Source organism: Geotrypetes seraphini, chromosome 10, assembly GCF_902459505.1.
Source record: "Geotrypetes seraphini chromosome 10, aGeoSer1.1, whole genome shotgun sequence".
Taxonomy (NCBI): domain Eukaryota; kingdom Metazoa; phylum Chordata; class Amphibia; order Gymnophiona; family Dermophiidae; genus Geotrypetes; species Geotrypetes seraphini.
Genome location: NC_047093.1, coordinates 59,610,653 through 59,628,309, shown reverse-complemented (window position 1 = coordinate 59,628,309; position 17,657 = coordinate 59,610,653). Strand labels below are relative to the sequence as shown.

At 46.0% G+C, this 17,657-nt stretch overlaps 1 protein-coding gene across 3 annotated transcripts in view; it reads right to left on the bottom strand.

Moving 5' to 3' along the window:
• COL5A1 (collagen type V alpha 1 chain) overlaps positions 1-14,660 on the bottom strand; it is a 430,660-nt gene extending 416,000 nt beyond the window's left edge. For 2 of the 3 annotated variants that reach the window (XM_033962081.1, XM_033962083.1), the window contains exon 1: positions 14,160-14,657. In XM_033962081.1, coding sequence (XP_033817972.1) covers positions 14,160-14,262 — 103 coding nt within the window. In that variant the 5' untranslated portion in view covers positions 14,263-14,657. Of the gene's footprint in view, positions 1-14,159 lie in introns of all 3 variants that reach the window. The other variant, XM_033962082.1, reaches the window with a different exon arrangement.
• Positions 14,661-17,657: the final 2,997 nt, after the last annotated feature.

Below are 17,657 nucleotides of genomic sequence, written 5' to 3'. Positions count from 1 at the left end.
TGTGTAGTGAGAGGGAAAGACTAGTAGGGAGAGTCTCTGTCTCTTTAATAGCAGGCTTGGATCTCTTTCTTCTCAGTAATAAGACCACTTCCTTGTCATTTCCTTCACAAGAGAATTTTAAAGCAAAGGGGAAGGAACATTTTATTATCATTATTACCCAGAGTACTCAGGGGTTCGTTATGTTACTAAATCATCATAATAAAACTCAAAGATTACTGTGCTGGATGAACATTCCCATACCCTGTATTTTGCCTTGCAGAAGAAGGGAGCAGCAATGGGCCAGGCAGGAAGTTTTCTTTCCTGCAAACAAATGCTTTTAAGAGGGAGTCTCTAAAGATTATGCAAAATATTGTTATATGATAGGTTATTCGGTGAAATATGATAGGTTATTCGGTACCAGGACATACATAAGAACATAAGAAAAGCCTTACTGGGTCAAACCAATGGTCCATCAAGCTCAGTAGCCCGTTCTCATGGTGGCCAATCCAGGTCACTAGTACCTAGCCAAAACCTATGGAGTAGCAATTTTCCATGCTACCAATCCAGGGCAAGCAGAGGCTTCCCCCATCTCTTAATAACAGACTAAGGACTTTTCCTCCAGGAATTTATCCAAACCTTTCTTAAAACCAGCTATGCTATCCGCTTTTACCACAACCTCTGGCAATGCGTTTCAGATCTTAACTATTCTCTGAGTGAAAAAATATTTCTTCCTATTGGTTTTCAAAGTATTTCCCTGCAGTTTCATCGAATGTCCCCTAGTCTTTGTAATTTTTAACGGATTGAAAAATCGATCCACTTGTACCCATTCTACTCCACTCAAGATTTTGTAAACTTCAATCATATCTCCCCTCACCTTCTCTTTTCCAAGCTGAAGAGCCCTAACCTTTTTAGACATTCCTTTTACCCAGTTACCACATAAAATGTGCCATTCCTGGTATGTGGTCTGCTGGCTTAATCTGGTTAATATGTTTACTATATAATATATAACAATATATATATAATATATAACAATATATATAATATATAACAATACCAAACACTTAAAATCACAAATATGCACCAAAGTGTGACTTAAATAAACTGCATTGAGAGAGTTGTTATAGAATGAGAGCTTGACCCAATGACTCATAGGACAGGTGTCAAGTGAGAGCTCATGTCTGATTCTCAACTCAGGCAACTTCTCAGGAAGAACTGCAGAGAAAGCACTCTCATCTCTTGAAGAGCAAGTTATTTCTAACATGTCACTCTAGTTACAGAATCTGCTTGTCAAGTTCAGTTAGCCACGGCTAGGATTGTATTCTGCAAAACACAGAATTTTCCAATCAAGGATGTGGATTTACTGAATAAACTTCAATCAAAATCCTTTGGATGGTGCTATTCTATTTTTTTGTTGGTGGACTACATAGCTCCTATCTCCTCTTTGGTTCATGGCTAGAGTTCTTTAGAGGAACTGTGCCTTATCCATTGAGTACAGGGAGAATGACAAAATTCATCACCGTTCTTGTCCCCGTGGATAACTGCGGGAAACCATCCCCATGTCATTCTTTAAAGAGAAAGGGAAGAATCAGAGTATGAACGGGCACAGACATTGACCGTCAAACCTTGCACTGAAGAATGCTGGTATAGAAGGACTGAGATTGAGACAGACACGAAAGAATGACAGTCTCTGGTATTCAGAGCAGATATTGTGATGTCATAATGCCTCATTCCACCAATGCCTAAGAGCCAATCACATCAGTGATGTCACAATAGCTTCATTAGCCTATACTTGGCTCAAATAAGAATCCAAGCATGAGTGGGCTCAGCCACTTACCCTCAAGCCTTGCACTGAAGAATGCTGGTATAGAAGGACTGAGATTGAGACAGACACGAAAGAATGACAGTCTCTGGTATTCAGAGCAGATATTGTGATGTCATAATGCCTCATTCCACCAATGCTTAAGAGCCAATTACATCAGTGATGTCACAATGGCTTCATTAGCCTATACTTGGCTCAAATAAGAATCCGAGCATGAGTGGGCTCAGCCACTTACCCTCAAGCCTTGCACTGAAGAATGCTGGTATAGAAGGACTGAGATTGAGACAGACACGAAAGAATGACAGTCTCTGGTATCCAGAGCAAATATTGTGGAGCCCTTCAGAAGGACTTTCATAGACTCTTAGGATTATAGAACTGACTATAACCACCCCATCTTTTTTTTTTTTTTTTAACAAAACCGTAATGCATTATTTAGCACCGGCCGTGGCAGTAACAGCTCCAATGCTCATAGAATTCCTATGAGCGTCGGAGCTGTTACCGCCATGGCTGGCACTAAAAACCATGCTAAGGTTTTGTAAAGGTGTGTGTGTGAGGGGGGGGGTGAGATAATGCAGTAATGAAAAATCTCAAAACAACATGAATCCACAAATATGCCAAGAGAATAGGAAGAGTTTATGGGCCTCAGCCATTAAGGTCAAGAAATCAGAGCACCTATGATGTTAACACCTCTGCAACTACCGTATTTTCGCGGATATAACGCGCGCGTTATACGTGATTTTACGTACCGCGCATACCCCTCGCGCGTTATATGCCTGAGCGCGGTATAGAAAAGTTTTTAAACATAGTTCCCACCCCGCCCGACGCCCGATTCACCCCCCCAGCAGGACCGCTCGCACCCCCACCCCGAACGACCGCTCGCACGCGCTCCCACCCGCACCCGCATCCACGATCGGAGCAAGAGGGAGCCCAAGCCCTCTTGCCCGGCCGACTCCCCGACGTCCGATACATCCCCCCCCGGCAGGACCACTCGCACCCCCACCCCGAAGGACCGCCGACTTCCCGACAATATCGGGCCAGGAGGGAGCCCAAACCCTCCTGGCCACGGCGACCCCCTACCCCCACCCCGCACTACATTACGGGCAGGAGGGATCCCAGGCCCTCCTGCCCTCGACGCAAACCCCCCTCCCTCCAACGACCGCCCCCCCCAAGAACCTCCGCCCGTCCCCCAGCCGACCCGCGACCCCCCTGGCCGACCCCCACGACACCCCCACCCGCCTTCCCCGTACCTTTGTGTAGTTGGGCCAGAAGGGAGCCCAAACCCTCCTGGCCACGGCGACCCCCTAACCCCACCCCGCACTACATTACGGGCAGGAGGGATCCCAGGCCCTCCTGCCCTCGACGCAAACCCCCCTCCCTCCAACGACCGCCCCCCCCAAGAACCTCCGACCGCCCCCCCAGCCGACCCGCGACCCCCCTGGCCGACCCCCACGACACCCCCACCCCCCTTCCCCGTACCTTTGGAAGTTGGCCGGACAGACGGGAGCCAAACCCGCCTGTCCGGCAGGCAGCCAACGAAGAAATGAGGCCGGATTGGCCCATCCGTCCTAAAGCTCCGCCTACTGGTGGGGCCTAAGGCGCGTGGGCCAATCAGAATAGGCCCTGGAGCCTTAGGTCCCACCTGGGGGCGCGGCCTGAGACACATGGTCGGGTTTGGCCCATGTGCCTCAGGCCGCGCCCCCAGGTGGGACCTAAGGCTCCAGGGCCTATTCTGATTGGCCCACGCGCCTTAGGCCCCACCAGTAGGCGGAGCTTTAGGACGGATGGGCCAATCCGGCCTCATTCCTTCGTTGGCTGCCTGCCGGACAGGCGGGTTTGGCTCCCGTCTGTCCGGCCAACTTCCAAAGGTACGGGGAAGGGGGGTGGGGGGGGTCGTGGGGGTCGGCCAGGGGGGTCGCGGGTCGGCTGGGGGACGGGCGGAGGTTCTTGGGGGGGGCGGTCGTTGGGGGGAGGGGGTTTGCGTCGAGGGCAGGAGGGCCTGGGATCCCTCCTGCCCGTAATGTAGTGCGGGGTGGGGTTAGGGGGTCGCCGTGGCCAGGAGGGTTTGGGCTCCCTTCTGGCCCAACTACACAAAGGTACGGGGAAGGCGGGTGGGGGTGTCGTGGGGGTCGGCCAGGGGGGTCGCGGGTCGGCTGGGGGACGGGCGGAGGTTCTTGGGGGGGGGCGGTCGTTGGGGGGAGGGGGTTTGCGTCGAGGGCAGGAGGGCCTGGGATCCCTCCTGCCCGTAATGTAGTGCGGGGTGGGGTTAGGGGGTCGCCGTGGCCAGGAGGGTTTGGGCTCCCTCCTGGCCCGATATTGTTGGGGAGTCGGCGGTCCTTCGGGGTGAGGGTGCGAGTGGTCCTGCCGGGGGGGGGGATGTATCGGACGTCGGGGGGGGGCATCAGGCTTTCAGGATGGGGACAGACCTTCAAGGGGGGACAGGACTTCAAGGGGGGACAGTGCACGGAAAGTCAGGGGGGGTGAACGGAGAGTCGGGACAGCGCACGGAAAGTCAGGGCAGTGCACGGAAGTCAGGGGGGGTGAATGGAGAGTCGGGACAGCGCACGGAAAGTCAGGGCGGGCGAAAGGAGCGTCGGGCATCATGCGCGTTATATGCCTGAGCGCGGTATAGAAAAGTTTTGGTACATATCATCGTGATTTCTGCGCGCTATACCCCTGTGCGCGTTTTACACAGGTGCGCGTTATATCCGCGAAAATACGGTAGATGGATACACTGTTATGGGTTCATAGACAAGTCGGCGAAAGACAAAGGCGCGCGCCGACAACTGAGCGCAAGACGGAGGCATGCGCCGAAGAAAATTACAGTTTTTAGGGGCTCCGATGGGGGTTTTGTTGGGGAGCCCCCCCAGTTTACTTAATAGAGATCGCGCCGGCGTTGTGGGGGGTTTGGGGGGTTGTAACCCTCCACATTTTACTGTAAACTTAACTTTTTCCCTAAAAACAGGGAAAAAGTGAAGTTTTCAGTAAAATGTGGGGGGTTACAACCCCCCACACCCCACACAACGCCCCCACAACGCGGCGCGATCTCTATTAAGTAAAGTGGGCCCCACGCCCCCCCTCCCGTCAGAGCCGTAAAAACAGTAATTTTGTGCGGCGCGCACCTCCGCGCTGCGCTCAATTGTATGCGCGCGCCTTTGTCCCGGAAGCGCTTTTGACCTGACACCACTGTTATGAACCAGAACACAGATATTTAGGCATATTTTACATGATTGAAAGTGAAAATGGAAGGTTAAAGGAAGAAGGGCTAAGAGCTATCTGTTTAATCGGTGATAGATTTATACCAGGATCTTGAGTAACCTCTGTATGCATAGTTAACAACCAGTACGAATGGCAACATGAGAAAGCACTTTCTCTTTAGCACACCAGTGGTAAAGAATGGCAGGCTTGATAGAGATTTTTCAGCCTTAAGTACTTAGTACATTAATATCAAGAAGTGACATTAGTCCTAAACAATGCAGTTCGTGTTTCTTCTAGCATGGGATTTTTCCATTCTCTGTTGGTAAAACACTACACAAAATGCCAGGACTTGCCAAAAACCAAAGAATATCATTTTTCATCCATTCTAGACCGCTGAAAAAAAAATAATCCATCTGTAAAAGCAACAGAGACCAAAGAACAGCATCAATATTTCCAGCCATTTCTTCCAGAAGCTCCTGAAGTAAATGTGTTTATAGCCTGAAGAGGATCACTGGTATTAAATGATGTAACTCTTTCCAGTGTCATATTAATGTGTCTTTAGTTTGGTTCAGGAGTAAACTGTTTCTGTCTTTTATGCTAGAGTCCTTGTGAGAGAAGACAGAAGGATTTAGAGTTGTCCATCTGGATTTGGACATCTGGGGTCTGGGGGGTCCTAAGGAAATGGATCTTTTGTGTTCAGCCATTAGACTTGTCCATGTCCTACTTGTCCTGAGACAACAATAGCTGCTTTCAGCACAATGTCCAGATATGTACTGGACCCATGGTAACCACATGTACAAAAAGGCTGAAAGAACACAGTTTTGAATCTTGTGGGCAGTGGCTCCATTGGTCAATAGGTAAAGTTGAAACTCTAATGTTTGATCCTCTAATGCAGTGTTTCCCAACCCTGTCCTGGAGGACCACCAGCCAGTTGGGTTTTGGGGACAGCCCTATTGAATATGCATGAGAGAGATTTGCATATAATGGAGGTGACAGGCAGTGTTCCCTCTAAGCGGGCGGGTGTTGTGAGCAAACTTTTTTCACTGTGAGCTAAAAATATCGGGCGCCAGCAAGTTATGAGCCAAATAAATATGTTGCTTTCTACCACAGAACTTCCTTACGTTTGTATGGAATCTATCCCCTTTCAACTTTAGAGAGTGCCCTCTCGTTCTCCCTGCCTTAGCTACTAAGTCTATTCCCTTCAGTACCTTGAATGTTTCTATCATGTCCCCTCTCAATCTCCTCTGCTCAAGGGAGAAGAGGCCCAGTTTCTCTAATCTTTCGCTGTACGGCAACTCCTCCAGCCCCTTAACCATTTTAGTTGCTCTTCTCTGGATCCTTTCGAGTAGTACCGTGTCCTTCTTAAAGTACCAGTGCTGGACGCAGTACTCCAGGTGAGGGCGTACCATGGCCCGGTACAGCAGCATGATAACCTTCTCTGTCTCTTCAGTCCAGCATCTGCCCCTTCCATTCACTGTCTGTCTTTCCCTGCCATCTCTCCTCCTGCCCCCCCCCCCACCCTCCAATTTGGTCTAGCATCCATCATCTTCCTTCTGTTCCCCTCATGGTCTGGCATCTCTATCCTTCCCTCCCCCCTGTGGTTTTTAGCATATCTCTCTTCTCATTTCCTCCACTCAGATCTGATCATTCTCTGCTCTCTTCCCTTTTCTTCTCTGGTCTTCCTTCTCTATTTTCTGCCTCCATCTAAATTAAATTCTTTCTTACTATTTAGTCCCGTTTCCCTCTTTTCACTGTGTCTACACACAGCTTGTCACCCCTTTCCCTCACCCCTCCATTATCTTACTATTTTCTTCCCCCTTTATTTATCTCCTCCTTCCATCCAGTATGTGTTCTTTCCCCACTTCCATTCAGCATCTGCTCTCCCCTCTCAACTGACATCCATCTGCCTTCTGCTCTCTCTCCCTTCTTCTCACTTCCATCATCTGTCCCCTTCTCTCTCTCTCTCATCTCCTCCATTCCATCATCTGCCCCTTCTCTCTCTCCCCCCCCCCAACTTCCATCATCTGCCCCCCTTCCCCTCACCTTTGTGGGTCACTTTCTTTCCCCTGAGGGTGGCTCATGTCACAGGGGAAGCTTTGGCCGAGCAGAACCGCTTGATTGACAGTGGAACTTACTTGATTGATGTCGATGCTGGGGCCCGTTGCCGTTTGAAGGAAAAAAAAAAAGGTGGAAAAAAGGAACCTGTAAGGCGAGAGGAAGGGAAACCTCCAGGATAGCTGCTTTTTGCCCTCCTTCAGCGGCCCAAGAGTTCAGACCAGCAGCGGCAGCTCTGTATGCTTTTAACTTCGGCACAGAGCTGCCCCTAATCAATAGTTTAGCGCGGTTTCATGAGGCAGCCTCGGGGCCTTTGATAGCCGGCCCGCTTCGATGATGCGATGTGGGCCGGCCTAGCAAAGGCACCGAGGCTGCCTTATGAAACCGCGCTAAACTATTGATTAGGGGCAGCTCTGTGCCGAAGTTAAAAACATACAGAGCTGCCGCTGCTGGTCTGGAGGTGCGGAGACAAGGCAGGAGGCAAACGCGGTGGAAGGCAGGAGTCCCGGCGAAGGCAGGAGTCCCGGCACAGCGACTGCAACAGGAAGTTGCAAGTCAGCTGACGCCGGCCTTTCGTTGCGGCGGGGACCGAATCCTTCGCGGACCGGCAAGATTTTGTTTGCGGACCGGCGGTTGAAGAACTGTGCTCTACAATGTGTGCGCTGTGACGAGAAACTTGTGCGCTGCCAGGTAATATTTTGTGCGCAAGCGCACACCAGCGCACCTTAGCGGGAACACTGGTGACAGGCATGCAAATCTGCCCATGCATATTCATTAGAGCTATCCCGAAAATCCAACTGGCTGGTTGTCCTCCAGGACAGGGTTGGGAACCACTGCTCTAATGTGTTGAACATTTTAACAGACAAGGTGAGTAGCATATGAGATATTTGGACCACCTACTCTGCCAAGCCAGCGCAGTTGGTACTTAAGTTATAAAGGGCTCCTATTACGAAGGCGGTAGATTTTCGGCTAGCGCGCACTATAGTGCACGCTAATCCGGTGCGTGCGCTAAAATGCTTAGTGCACCTTCGTAAAAGGAACCCAAAATGTTAACTCTTTCTCTACCCTAAGGCCTTAGCTCATAGCTCCCCCTTCCTACACCTCAAGACCTTAATCTACCAGTCCCTACCCAAAGCTGGATGTCTTTTATTTATGCTCAATAATTACATACTACAGAGCAACTGTGATCAAATAAAAAATGAAATATAACAATAAGAAATCAATCACTACAAAGAAATAAAAAAGTCATCCTTTAGCCCACAATATAAGGAAATATGATTCAAGATGGAAATGAAATAATTATTACACAGGAAAAATAAGCAACAGAGAGTTATCACATTTTCCACAATCCCCCTAAGAGCCGGCCTAATGGTTATACAGTAACTTTTAATTCCTCTGTAGTAAACAAAATCGCAGTAGCTGGCTTGGGTCAAAGAAGGAATAAAATTTAGCCTTAAATAATATCACACATTGACAAGGAAATTTCAACACAAATTTCATGCCCAAAGCTGGATTTCTAATTAGGCCAAATGGGGATAGCCTAGGGCAGTGTCTCTCAAACTTTTTTTTTTAAGTTCTGGCACACTAAACAGAGCAAATGTTTTTCATGGAACATTATAAATTAAAGTATAAAATTGCAAAACCAACAAAAATGTAACTTTAAGGCTCCTTTTACAAAGCCGCGCTAGCGGTTTTATCGCACATGCTATAGCGCTAGAGCGCACGCTAGCCGGAAATCTACTGCCTGCTCAAAAGGCAGTAGTTAGCGCACACTATTCCACACGTTAAGGCCCTAGCACGGCTTTGTAAGAGGAGCCCTAAGAGTTATTGATTTAAAGCTCTTCAAGCTATGTACACATCGGTGCGTGAGGTTTCTAGCACCGGCTAGCACGCTGAATTCTCTACGCTGCTCCGACACTATGACATTCAGCCTGCCTTCCTGCTCTGTACAGGAATATGAGCATTTTGGAGCCTTCATAAAGAGATTCCGAAGCAAATGGGCATTTTGGCTCTGAAAATATGGTGATTGAAGTGTACCACTTTAAGAGGTTATATATACTGTGGACAGTCCCCTGAAAATCTTCTCCTGTCAACTTCATCAAGTAGACTCTTCAAAACATCTGTGGCGCTGAACTATCTCAGTAATTATTGCTGAAGCAGTAGCTCCAGGATCTTTTCTTTCTGTTAAGATGAGAACAACTTCCCCCTCTGCTGGAGCCATGCATGCAGCATAATTCTCTCTGGTATCCTGGACCTGCCTTCCACTAACCTCTGCAGGGATTAGCACTTCTTCCACTGCATTCCACAGTCAAAAATTCCTCCTTCTCTAGCCTTCAGCTCAGTGTTCCCTTTCCTTTCTGTTCTTATATACAGTATTTTCTTTTAAGCTTGTCCGCTTTTAGAAATAACAATTATGCATCTTTTAATGTGGCTACCTTTCATTCACCACCCCTATTTTATCAATCATCTTCTTCATGTTATGTCCATATTCAAATGTATCAATAAGCTTGGTACAGCAGCAGACATAATTACTTACATTTGTAATAGTGTGGGGGGGAGGGGGCTCTCCGTAGAAGAAAGCTTACAAAATATTTAAATGCCAATATTTCCCTGGGAAGGAAACAATCCGGCTGCCTGTTAACACTAACAAAATCATTGCCGTTCCTTTCCACCCCCCACCCCATTTTGATTTTATGCAAACAACACTGCTTACATAATGAAAAGGCAGCAGCCTTCTTTCTGGTCACCAACCTCTATCCCAACTTTTGCTTTGTGTTTGCCAAAAGGGTTCCATGGGGACCTTGCTGGAAACAGACAATGCCTTTCATTTGAAAGTTAAACCAGAATAAATACTACTTAGTAGTTTGTGGTGAGGTTTTTTTTCCATCTCCAGTGAGGACAGGACAAAAAGTCCTCCTGCAGCAGGGGAAATTTTGAATAAAGTTGAGAAGAACCTTCCAATGATAAGGAAAGTTAGAACAGGGGTGGGCAACTCCAGTCGGGTTTTCCCCAATGAATATGCATGAGCTCTATTTGCATACACTGCTTTCAATGGATATTCATTGGGGAAATCCTGAAAACCCGACTGGATTCCATCCCTCGAGGACCGGAGTTGCCCACCCCTGCACTAGAGCAAGTTACCTTGGGTAGTGAGGGGACATTTGTCATTGAAGATTTTTGAGAAGACACATGTTTAGGCACAGCAAATCCTGCCTAGATGCAAAAAGGAAATGAACTGGATGACCTCAGGAGTCCTCCAACCCCAGCTTTTGATAACATTATGTGTTCAATTCACAAATGGCCTTTTCCCATTCTTCATCTATGGAAAAAAAAAATCTCTGTTGAGGACAGGCCCTGTCCGTTATTGGTAAAAAGGTTTTTAGAATGACCAAATGGGAAAATTCACAATTGAACACCTTCAAACAATTAAATAATTTTAAATGTCCCTCTGTTAATGAAAAACAGCCATACATTAATTTCTGGGCAAGTCAGCACTGAACATACCTCCTTATTTTCTGTCAATTGCTTTCAGATTTATGTCATGTGTCCAAATCTTTTTAATGACATGAGGATACAAGCAAAGGGGGCGTGACCGATTTGGGAAAAAATTAGAAACAGCCAGCGTAAATTAATTTACACTGTTTTTATTTCAAGTATGGCTCTTCTTCCCTCCCCACTCCCCCACCCCCAGTCATTTCATCAGGAAACCAGCGTTCTTCATCAAGGAAATATTCCTTGAAAACGTCTTTTCCTCTTAAGACAACAAGGGTGGACAGAAGACATAGAAAGGCATTCCAAGGTAGCCTTTAGCTCTGGCATTTCTGATTTCCCAAAATGTTGCAAGAGCAGCTATGATACTGGATGGTGAACCTGAGCGTTTCATCTTATTTGCAAGCTTCCAAGTTTATTAAGTTTTTGCTACCCTGCGCCTTGGTGAAAACCTTCAGGGTGGCTTACAGTCTATTATGTAGTAGGATGCATACAGTGGTTGCTATAGTCATAGTTAGGTGTAACAAGCTGGCACATGAATTACATAGTATAAAAGGAAGGAGGGGAGGGAGAGAACATATGGAAGGTTCCATGTTACAAGAGTTTTGGACTGATTGATAAAGAAATATATTACTGCTTATCATCATAGCTGTGACAGATTCAGAGAGCAGTGATGAAATGACCAGACATAAGAAGGAAAGGGGTCACTAAACAGGCTGGGGGTGGGGCAAAATGACCATGTCTACCCACAATTGCTAAGTTACTTTGCCACGGATTCACCCTTCTTGGCTTTCCTTACTTGAAATACTTATTTCCCTGTTTGCTTTTTGAACTAGCGCATACAAGACATGCCTGAAACGTGTAGCAATTATAAAAGCAATACAAGCTCGAAAGAAACTAGTGTGTCCTTTGTGTCCATAGATAAAGAATCAATGACTGTTGGTTCTGCACTCTGAGGTTCTGGTACCAAATTAGCTAATGGAAAGCCAGAGCCTGGGACAAAGTTATTAAACAATAGTCTTGATCCAGAAACTCAGGAGTAGCAAAGAGGAAAGCAGAGCTGAGAGAACAGGCGCACCATCGTGATCATGGTGCCCGGTGCTGCTAATGACTGGAGTCCATTTCTCTGTTTCCTACATAGATGTGGGTTGGGTATTTGTCTATTTACATTAAATAAGAAAAACTTTGCAACTAACAAAATACTTAGGGCTCCTTTTACTAAGGTGCGCTAGCGTTTTTAGCGCACGCACAAAATTACTGCGCGCTACACTTCTAGAATAATGCTGGCGTTAAGGTCTAGCGCGCATGGCAATTTAGTGTGCGCTATTCTGCACGTTAAGGCCCTAACGCGGCTTAGTAAAAGGAGCCCTTGGAGTTCTCCTTTAAATATATATAGACCCTTATGTACTCAATTTATTGCCATCTCTAGCCCCTTGCTTTAATTCTTCTCAGTCATGGCCTTGCTATTTTAGCTCAGAGCTTCTTAGTTGCTTTTTCATCTGTCTGTCTTGTTATTCTTTGTTGATTGAATTACAAGCTCTAGGGCAGGGGTCCCCAAAGTTCCTCCTTGAGGGCTGAATCCAGTCGGGTTTTCAGGATTTCCGCAATGAATATGCACGAGATCTATGTGCATGCACTGCTTTCAATGCATATTCATTGGGGAAATCCTGAAAACCCGACTGGATTCGGCCCTCAAGGAGGTACTTTGAGGATCCCTGTCTAGGGAGTAGAGCCTGTCTCTTTTGTGTGTGTGTCTCTGTACAACACTGTATACAACCTGGTATGACCACTAATGCATCTACTCTTTCAAGAGGTTCGGCTTTTAAAAAAAAAAAAATTTGCATCGTTGTCATGCAACACAGCACAGTGGACTGGTTTGAAGACTGACAGATTTGACAATGATTCAAGCCCTATTTTTCACTTTTTTGTTTGTATATTCTATGTACTGTATAGTGTTTCCACTCACTCTGTGTTAAGGATTTGTGTGGGCCAAATTCAGCCCAATGCCTATGACATCACCCCCATTTTTCTAGCTACAGATAGTGATGACATAAGTAAGGGGATACACTATCAGATGAGAAACAGATTAATAAAGTGAATAATAGAGATGGAAGCACATAAAGTGTCTTTGGAAAAAACTAATTTCTACATCTGGCCCAGTGTGAGGTAATCGATGGCTTAAAAAAAAACCAAGCCTATCCTCAACTATGAAGAAAAGAAACATCTTCCGTCCATATTTTGATCAATTTGGGAACAGATTCCTTGCCGTCACTGTCTGAGTCCCTGCCTATCTGACATCCACAAGACCTAGTAACATACTTTTAGACACCCCAAGGAGTGGTGATGGTTAGCAGCGAGAAGGAACTTATTTGTACACCTTTTCTAAGGTTAAGCTTTGCAAGCAGCATACTTTGGGACAGATAAAGCCAAATTTGGCTCTAGTACCAAAGATGGTCCCCAGAATTTATCCCACCAAAAAGAAGGACTTCACTTAACGTGGATATCTAGATGGTAAAGGACAGTTTTCTACTTATCAAAAAAAAACAAAAAACACTTTCTGTAGTTTTTAATTACATAAGGCTAAGGGCTCTTTTTACGAAGGCGAGTTAGGGCCTTAACGCGCGGAATAGCGCACGCGCGCACTAGCCGCTACCGCCTCCTCTTGAGCAGGCGGTAGATTTTCAGCTAGCACGCGCTAATCCGGTTCGTGTGGTAAAGCCGCTAGCGCACCTTCGTAAAAGGAACCCTAAGGCTGCTTGCTGCCTTATACCTCCTTTAAGGTCAATGTCTTACAACTAACAACAAAACAATACCCTTAACAATACCATTTCAAAAAATATGTAGAAAATATTGTTCTACAGCTGTTAGCTATAGGTAAATTAAGCTTCATGCATATTTTGTTCCATAGCAATCTTCCCTAACAAACCATGAAAATAAGCTCCCACTGATAGAATGGCAGCAGCCAAAACTGCTTTGGTAGAGAGAAATTTCGTAACACTGTTATGAGTAAGGTTAAGTATTCTGGCAGTAGTACTACACACACACTTTAGGGGGCATCCATTTCCCAGTTTTCCTATAGGAATGGGGGTAGGGAAGGGGAAGGAAGGCGGGGAGTGGGCGTTTGCACACTTTTCCTGTGCTGTGCAGAGCCGCTTCCATCATCTGTGGCAGAGCAGAAGACGAACACTTTTCCAGAAGGGGAAAAAGTTATAAAAAAAAAATCTTTGCAGCTCATCAAGGCACGAAGAGCTGCAGCTGCAGAACTGCTCCTAACTTTGAAAGAAAGCCTTAACATCCTAAGAGACCCTTACATTTCGTTTCATACCGTTTCCGGCTTCGGGAAACTCTTTGAGAAAAGACAGTATTGTGTATACCAGGTTACTCCCTTTCACGGGCCCCAGTACAAATGGTATTCAAGAATTACTTGGCCAGCTAAAACATTTTCTGTGGGCTCGTGATTTAAATGGACACAAACTTGGGGGGGAAAAGGACTTTTCCTTTGCGTGTTGTCATCTCAGCACAAATGACAGCCGGCGACGTCTGATGACACTGAACCTCTACCAAAAGCAAACCCCCAAAAAGTCCACAAACAAAATGAAACAAAGTTTAAAGCTGCTCTTACCCGCATTGCTGTATGAAAATAGATAGAGGGTTATTATTACAGTGAGGGAGCAGTGCCGTATCCAGCTTCTCCTTTTCCACCTTGTGTGTGTATCCATGCCCATAGTCTCCACAAGAGCAGGGGGCTCAGTTCCCTTTGCTTCTTAAAAATGGTGTCACAGCTGCAGATCTTGACGTGCAAAACCGAAAGAGAAAAGAAACCAAGGCAAGCCCCCCTCCCAAACTTGCAACTCTTATGAAGCCATAAGTGTTTGTTTTCTGTTGCTGGGGTATAGATACTGTATATATACTTTTTTGGAGGGAGGGGAGGGGAATTGTATTGCTTCTTTTTTTTTGGTAGGAAACCCCAGATCCTTCATGTGCTTTCTCTTCCCTCTCTCCTGCCTTTCCTTCCCTCTCCGTCTGGTCCTTCTGGGGTTGTCCTCTGCAGTGATGCCCCTCTCCAGATGGATCAAGGAGTGAAAACCTTTTAAGGCAGATGCAAAGAGCGTCAAATCGAGAGAAAAGACAGCAAATGAGGGTGGGTGGGAGCTCTTGAGCTCGGCCCCCTTCTGCTGGAGATCAGGAAAAAGCAGGAGGAGGAGGAGGAGGGAAAAGTTCTGAAAGCTAATGGGAGGCTGGAAAAGAAAGAGACTGTGTGGCATGTTCTGATTTAAAAAAAAAAAAAAAAAGTGCCTTGATCTCTCTTCCAAGTTAATTCTTCCAGCCATAGGCAGGACGGTGCTGAGGAGGGTGGTCAGGCGGCAAGCTTAAACTGAGAAACCAGCAAAGTTAGAGGGAAGTGACTGAGTTAAGAAGTCGCGCTCCTGGAGCACTGGGGATAGTTTCTCGTCCTGCAAGCTGAACACAGAATTCTGCATTGCCCTATCCCTGCCAAGTCCTTCTCATTGTTCTTAGATCCTGATTGGGAGATTCTGCAAAGAAGTGATACTTTTTTATTGTGGGTTCCGTCTACCTGTTTCTTCTCTTTTCATCATACCCTAACACCTGAAGTGTATTTAGAATTTTCTGGGGAGACAAAGAAGAAATCTTGAGAACCAGGACAGACTTTCTGCTCAGTTCTGGCCAGGTCTCGAGCATTAGGAGTCAGTGCTGTCTTTTATTGTAATAATCAGGTTATTGTATTTTATGTTTTGCTTATTATCTAATTATGATTGTTATACTTAATTATGGTTGTTTAATATAATATTATATTTGTTTCGCTCTTTTGATTTTCTTTAACATGTATTATGCCCTTAAGATATAGGGTTTCAAAACTTCAATTTCACTATCCTAAAAGATGTGATTTAATTTGTTCTTTCTTCTCAGAGGCAATAACTTCACATTCTTCTCAAAGAACACCTCTAGGGTCCACTCCTCCTAAAATGCGCTTACAATAAAGCCGAAATAAGGTTAAAAGAAGAGCTCTATTAAGATAAGTCCATGATTTAAATGAAATTGGGCATATATTTTTCATAACATATTTATTTATTATGAAATAATACGGCGCACAAAGCACTTTAGAATAGATTAAATGTTTCAAATATATGAATTAGTAGAAAGATTCAAATTTATTTTGAGCCGGTGATAGTACCACGTAAAGCTCACCGCTATGAAAGTCTATTGGAGTGGTGGGGCTGAGGCTCAATAATTGATATAAAGATAGCAAATAGCTCCTTTAGGTGGCTATTTAATTGGGAGTTTTCTAGAGGTGTTCTTTGAGAAGAATCTTAAGATATATGGAGCATGTCACTCAAGATGTATGCATTTTGTAACTGCTTAGGATTAGAGATAGGTAAGATATAGGAATTGTTTTTAAATTAATCAAATATGTATTGTTTAAAATTAGGACTTTAAATCACTTTGATGGGGAATGCAACGGTGATATATAAAGTTTAATAAACTAACATATGTTCAAAGTTATGTATGTGAGAAATACTGTAAGATCTGCTGAAACCCAGTAAGCAGAGGGAATTGGGTGGACTGGATGGGTAAAGTGGCTTTAGCTTCTGTGATTAATTAGTGTCAAAGTAGCAACTCCTGTGAACTAACAGAGATAAACACAAGTCCCCCCAATTCTATATACTGTATGGAACCCAGATTTGTGCACATAATTTAATTGAATAATGAGCCCTTAACTATCAATACTCCAGTCATGATACATGGGCTTGTTGTGCCACTGGGGCTTGTGTGCATCTAAGAAATTGAAAGCTATGTCGTCGGTAGTTTCACTACCAGCAGGGTCTCCCAAGGCGGACATGTTTCAGTGGAGATGGTAGACTAATGATGTACCACCCATCTGGGCACTAGCAGATGGACAGTGTTGGAGGCAGAGGATTGCGTTTCATGTGACTACGGTGCAGAAGAAAGGCCCAGCAATCTACTTCTATGTTCTGCCATGAAAACTTGATGATGAAAGATCAACAAGTCGTTAGGACTCGAACCCGAGTCGATGGCACCTAACAACTATCAATGACTGTGTGCATATTCAGGGCTGGCTTCACCACTGGACTAGATGAGACTCTGACCCAGGGCACTGGAGATTATGGGGAACCAAAATATTCAGCCTCTAATCTCACCTGGTATACAGGTTAAGCCTTTTTTTTCTCTACCCAGTAGATCTGGCACTGCTCCCTCGTCTTTCTCACTCCTGTGGTCCTGTAAAGGCTGAGTTGGTTGCCAGCAGCAGCAGCATGACAAGCTGCTCTCAGCCAACCACAGGAAATTGCATTAAAGGAGATAGGATGTATTAGAGGGAATACCCAGGGGCTATCCAAAGGCAGTCTTCATACTACTGCAGCTGCTGGCAACTGATGTAAACTTAACAGGACCATGGGGGAGTAGGAGAGATGAGAGAGGAGGAGGAAAGAGAGTGAACCAGGGGGATGGAGAAATGCCGAACCCACCGGGGGGGGCGGGGGGAGAGGTGCTGTAAGCGATCAGATGGGAGGCACCCTCAAAGCAAGTTGGCTCAGGATTGGCTACAGTACTTTATGCTGCTGCTCCAGTCCCCCCTGTCAGGGCTGGTCAGCCTGACCACTACCTCTTTCCTGCCAGTGTATAGGTCCCCACTGACCCTCCCACCACAGGCCTTCCGATTTCTGCTGCAACAGTCCCCCCGGTCAGGACTTAGCCTGGCCACTCTACTCCACTGCACCAGGCCCCCTGTCAGGGCCGGTCAGCAGTAGTCTTCAGGGCTTACCGGGAGTTGGGCCAGAGGCCAGCATTCCTCCTCTTGAGGGTCGCCCAGCTCCCAAAGGAATTTCTTTTGCCCAGCTCCCAAAGGAGAATGGGCTACTGGGCTTGATGGACCCTTGGTCTGACCCAGTAAGGTTATTCTTATGTTCTTTTTCCTTGAGCCAATCCTGCAATTATTGAAGTTAATTGGCCCTCATTAACATTTACACATGCATCTGTCCACACACTAATCTATAAGGCATGGTACCTAACTCTTCTATCAGAATCTCCCCAACCCTGAGATGCTCTTTCTCTCTGTCCATATTAGATTGTAAGCTCTTCT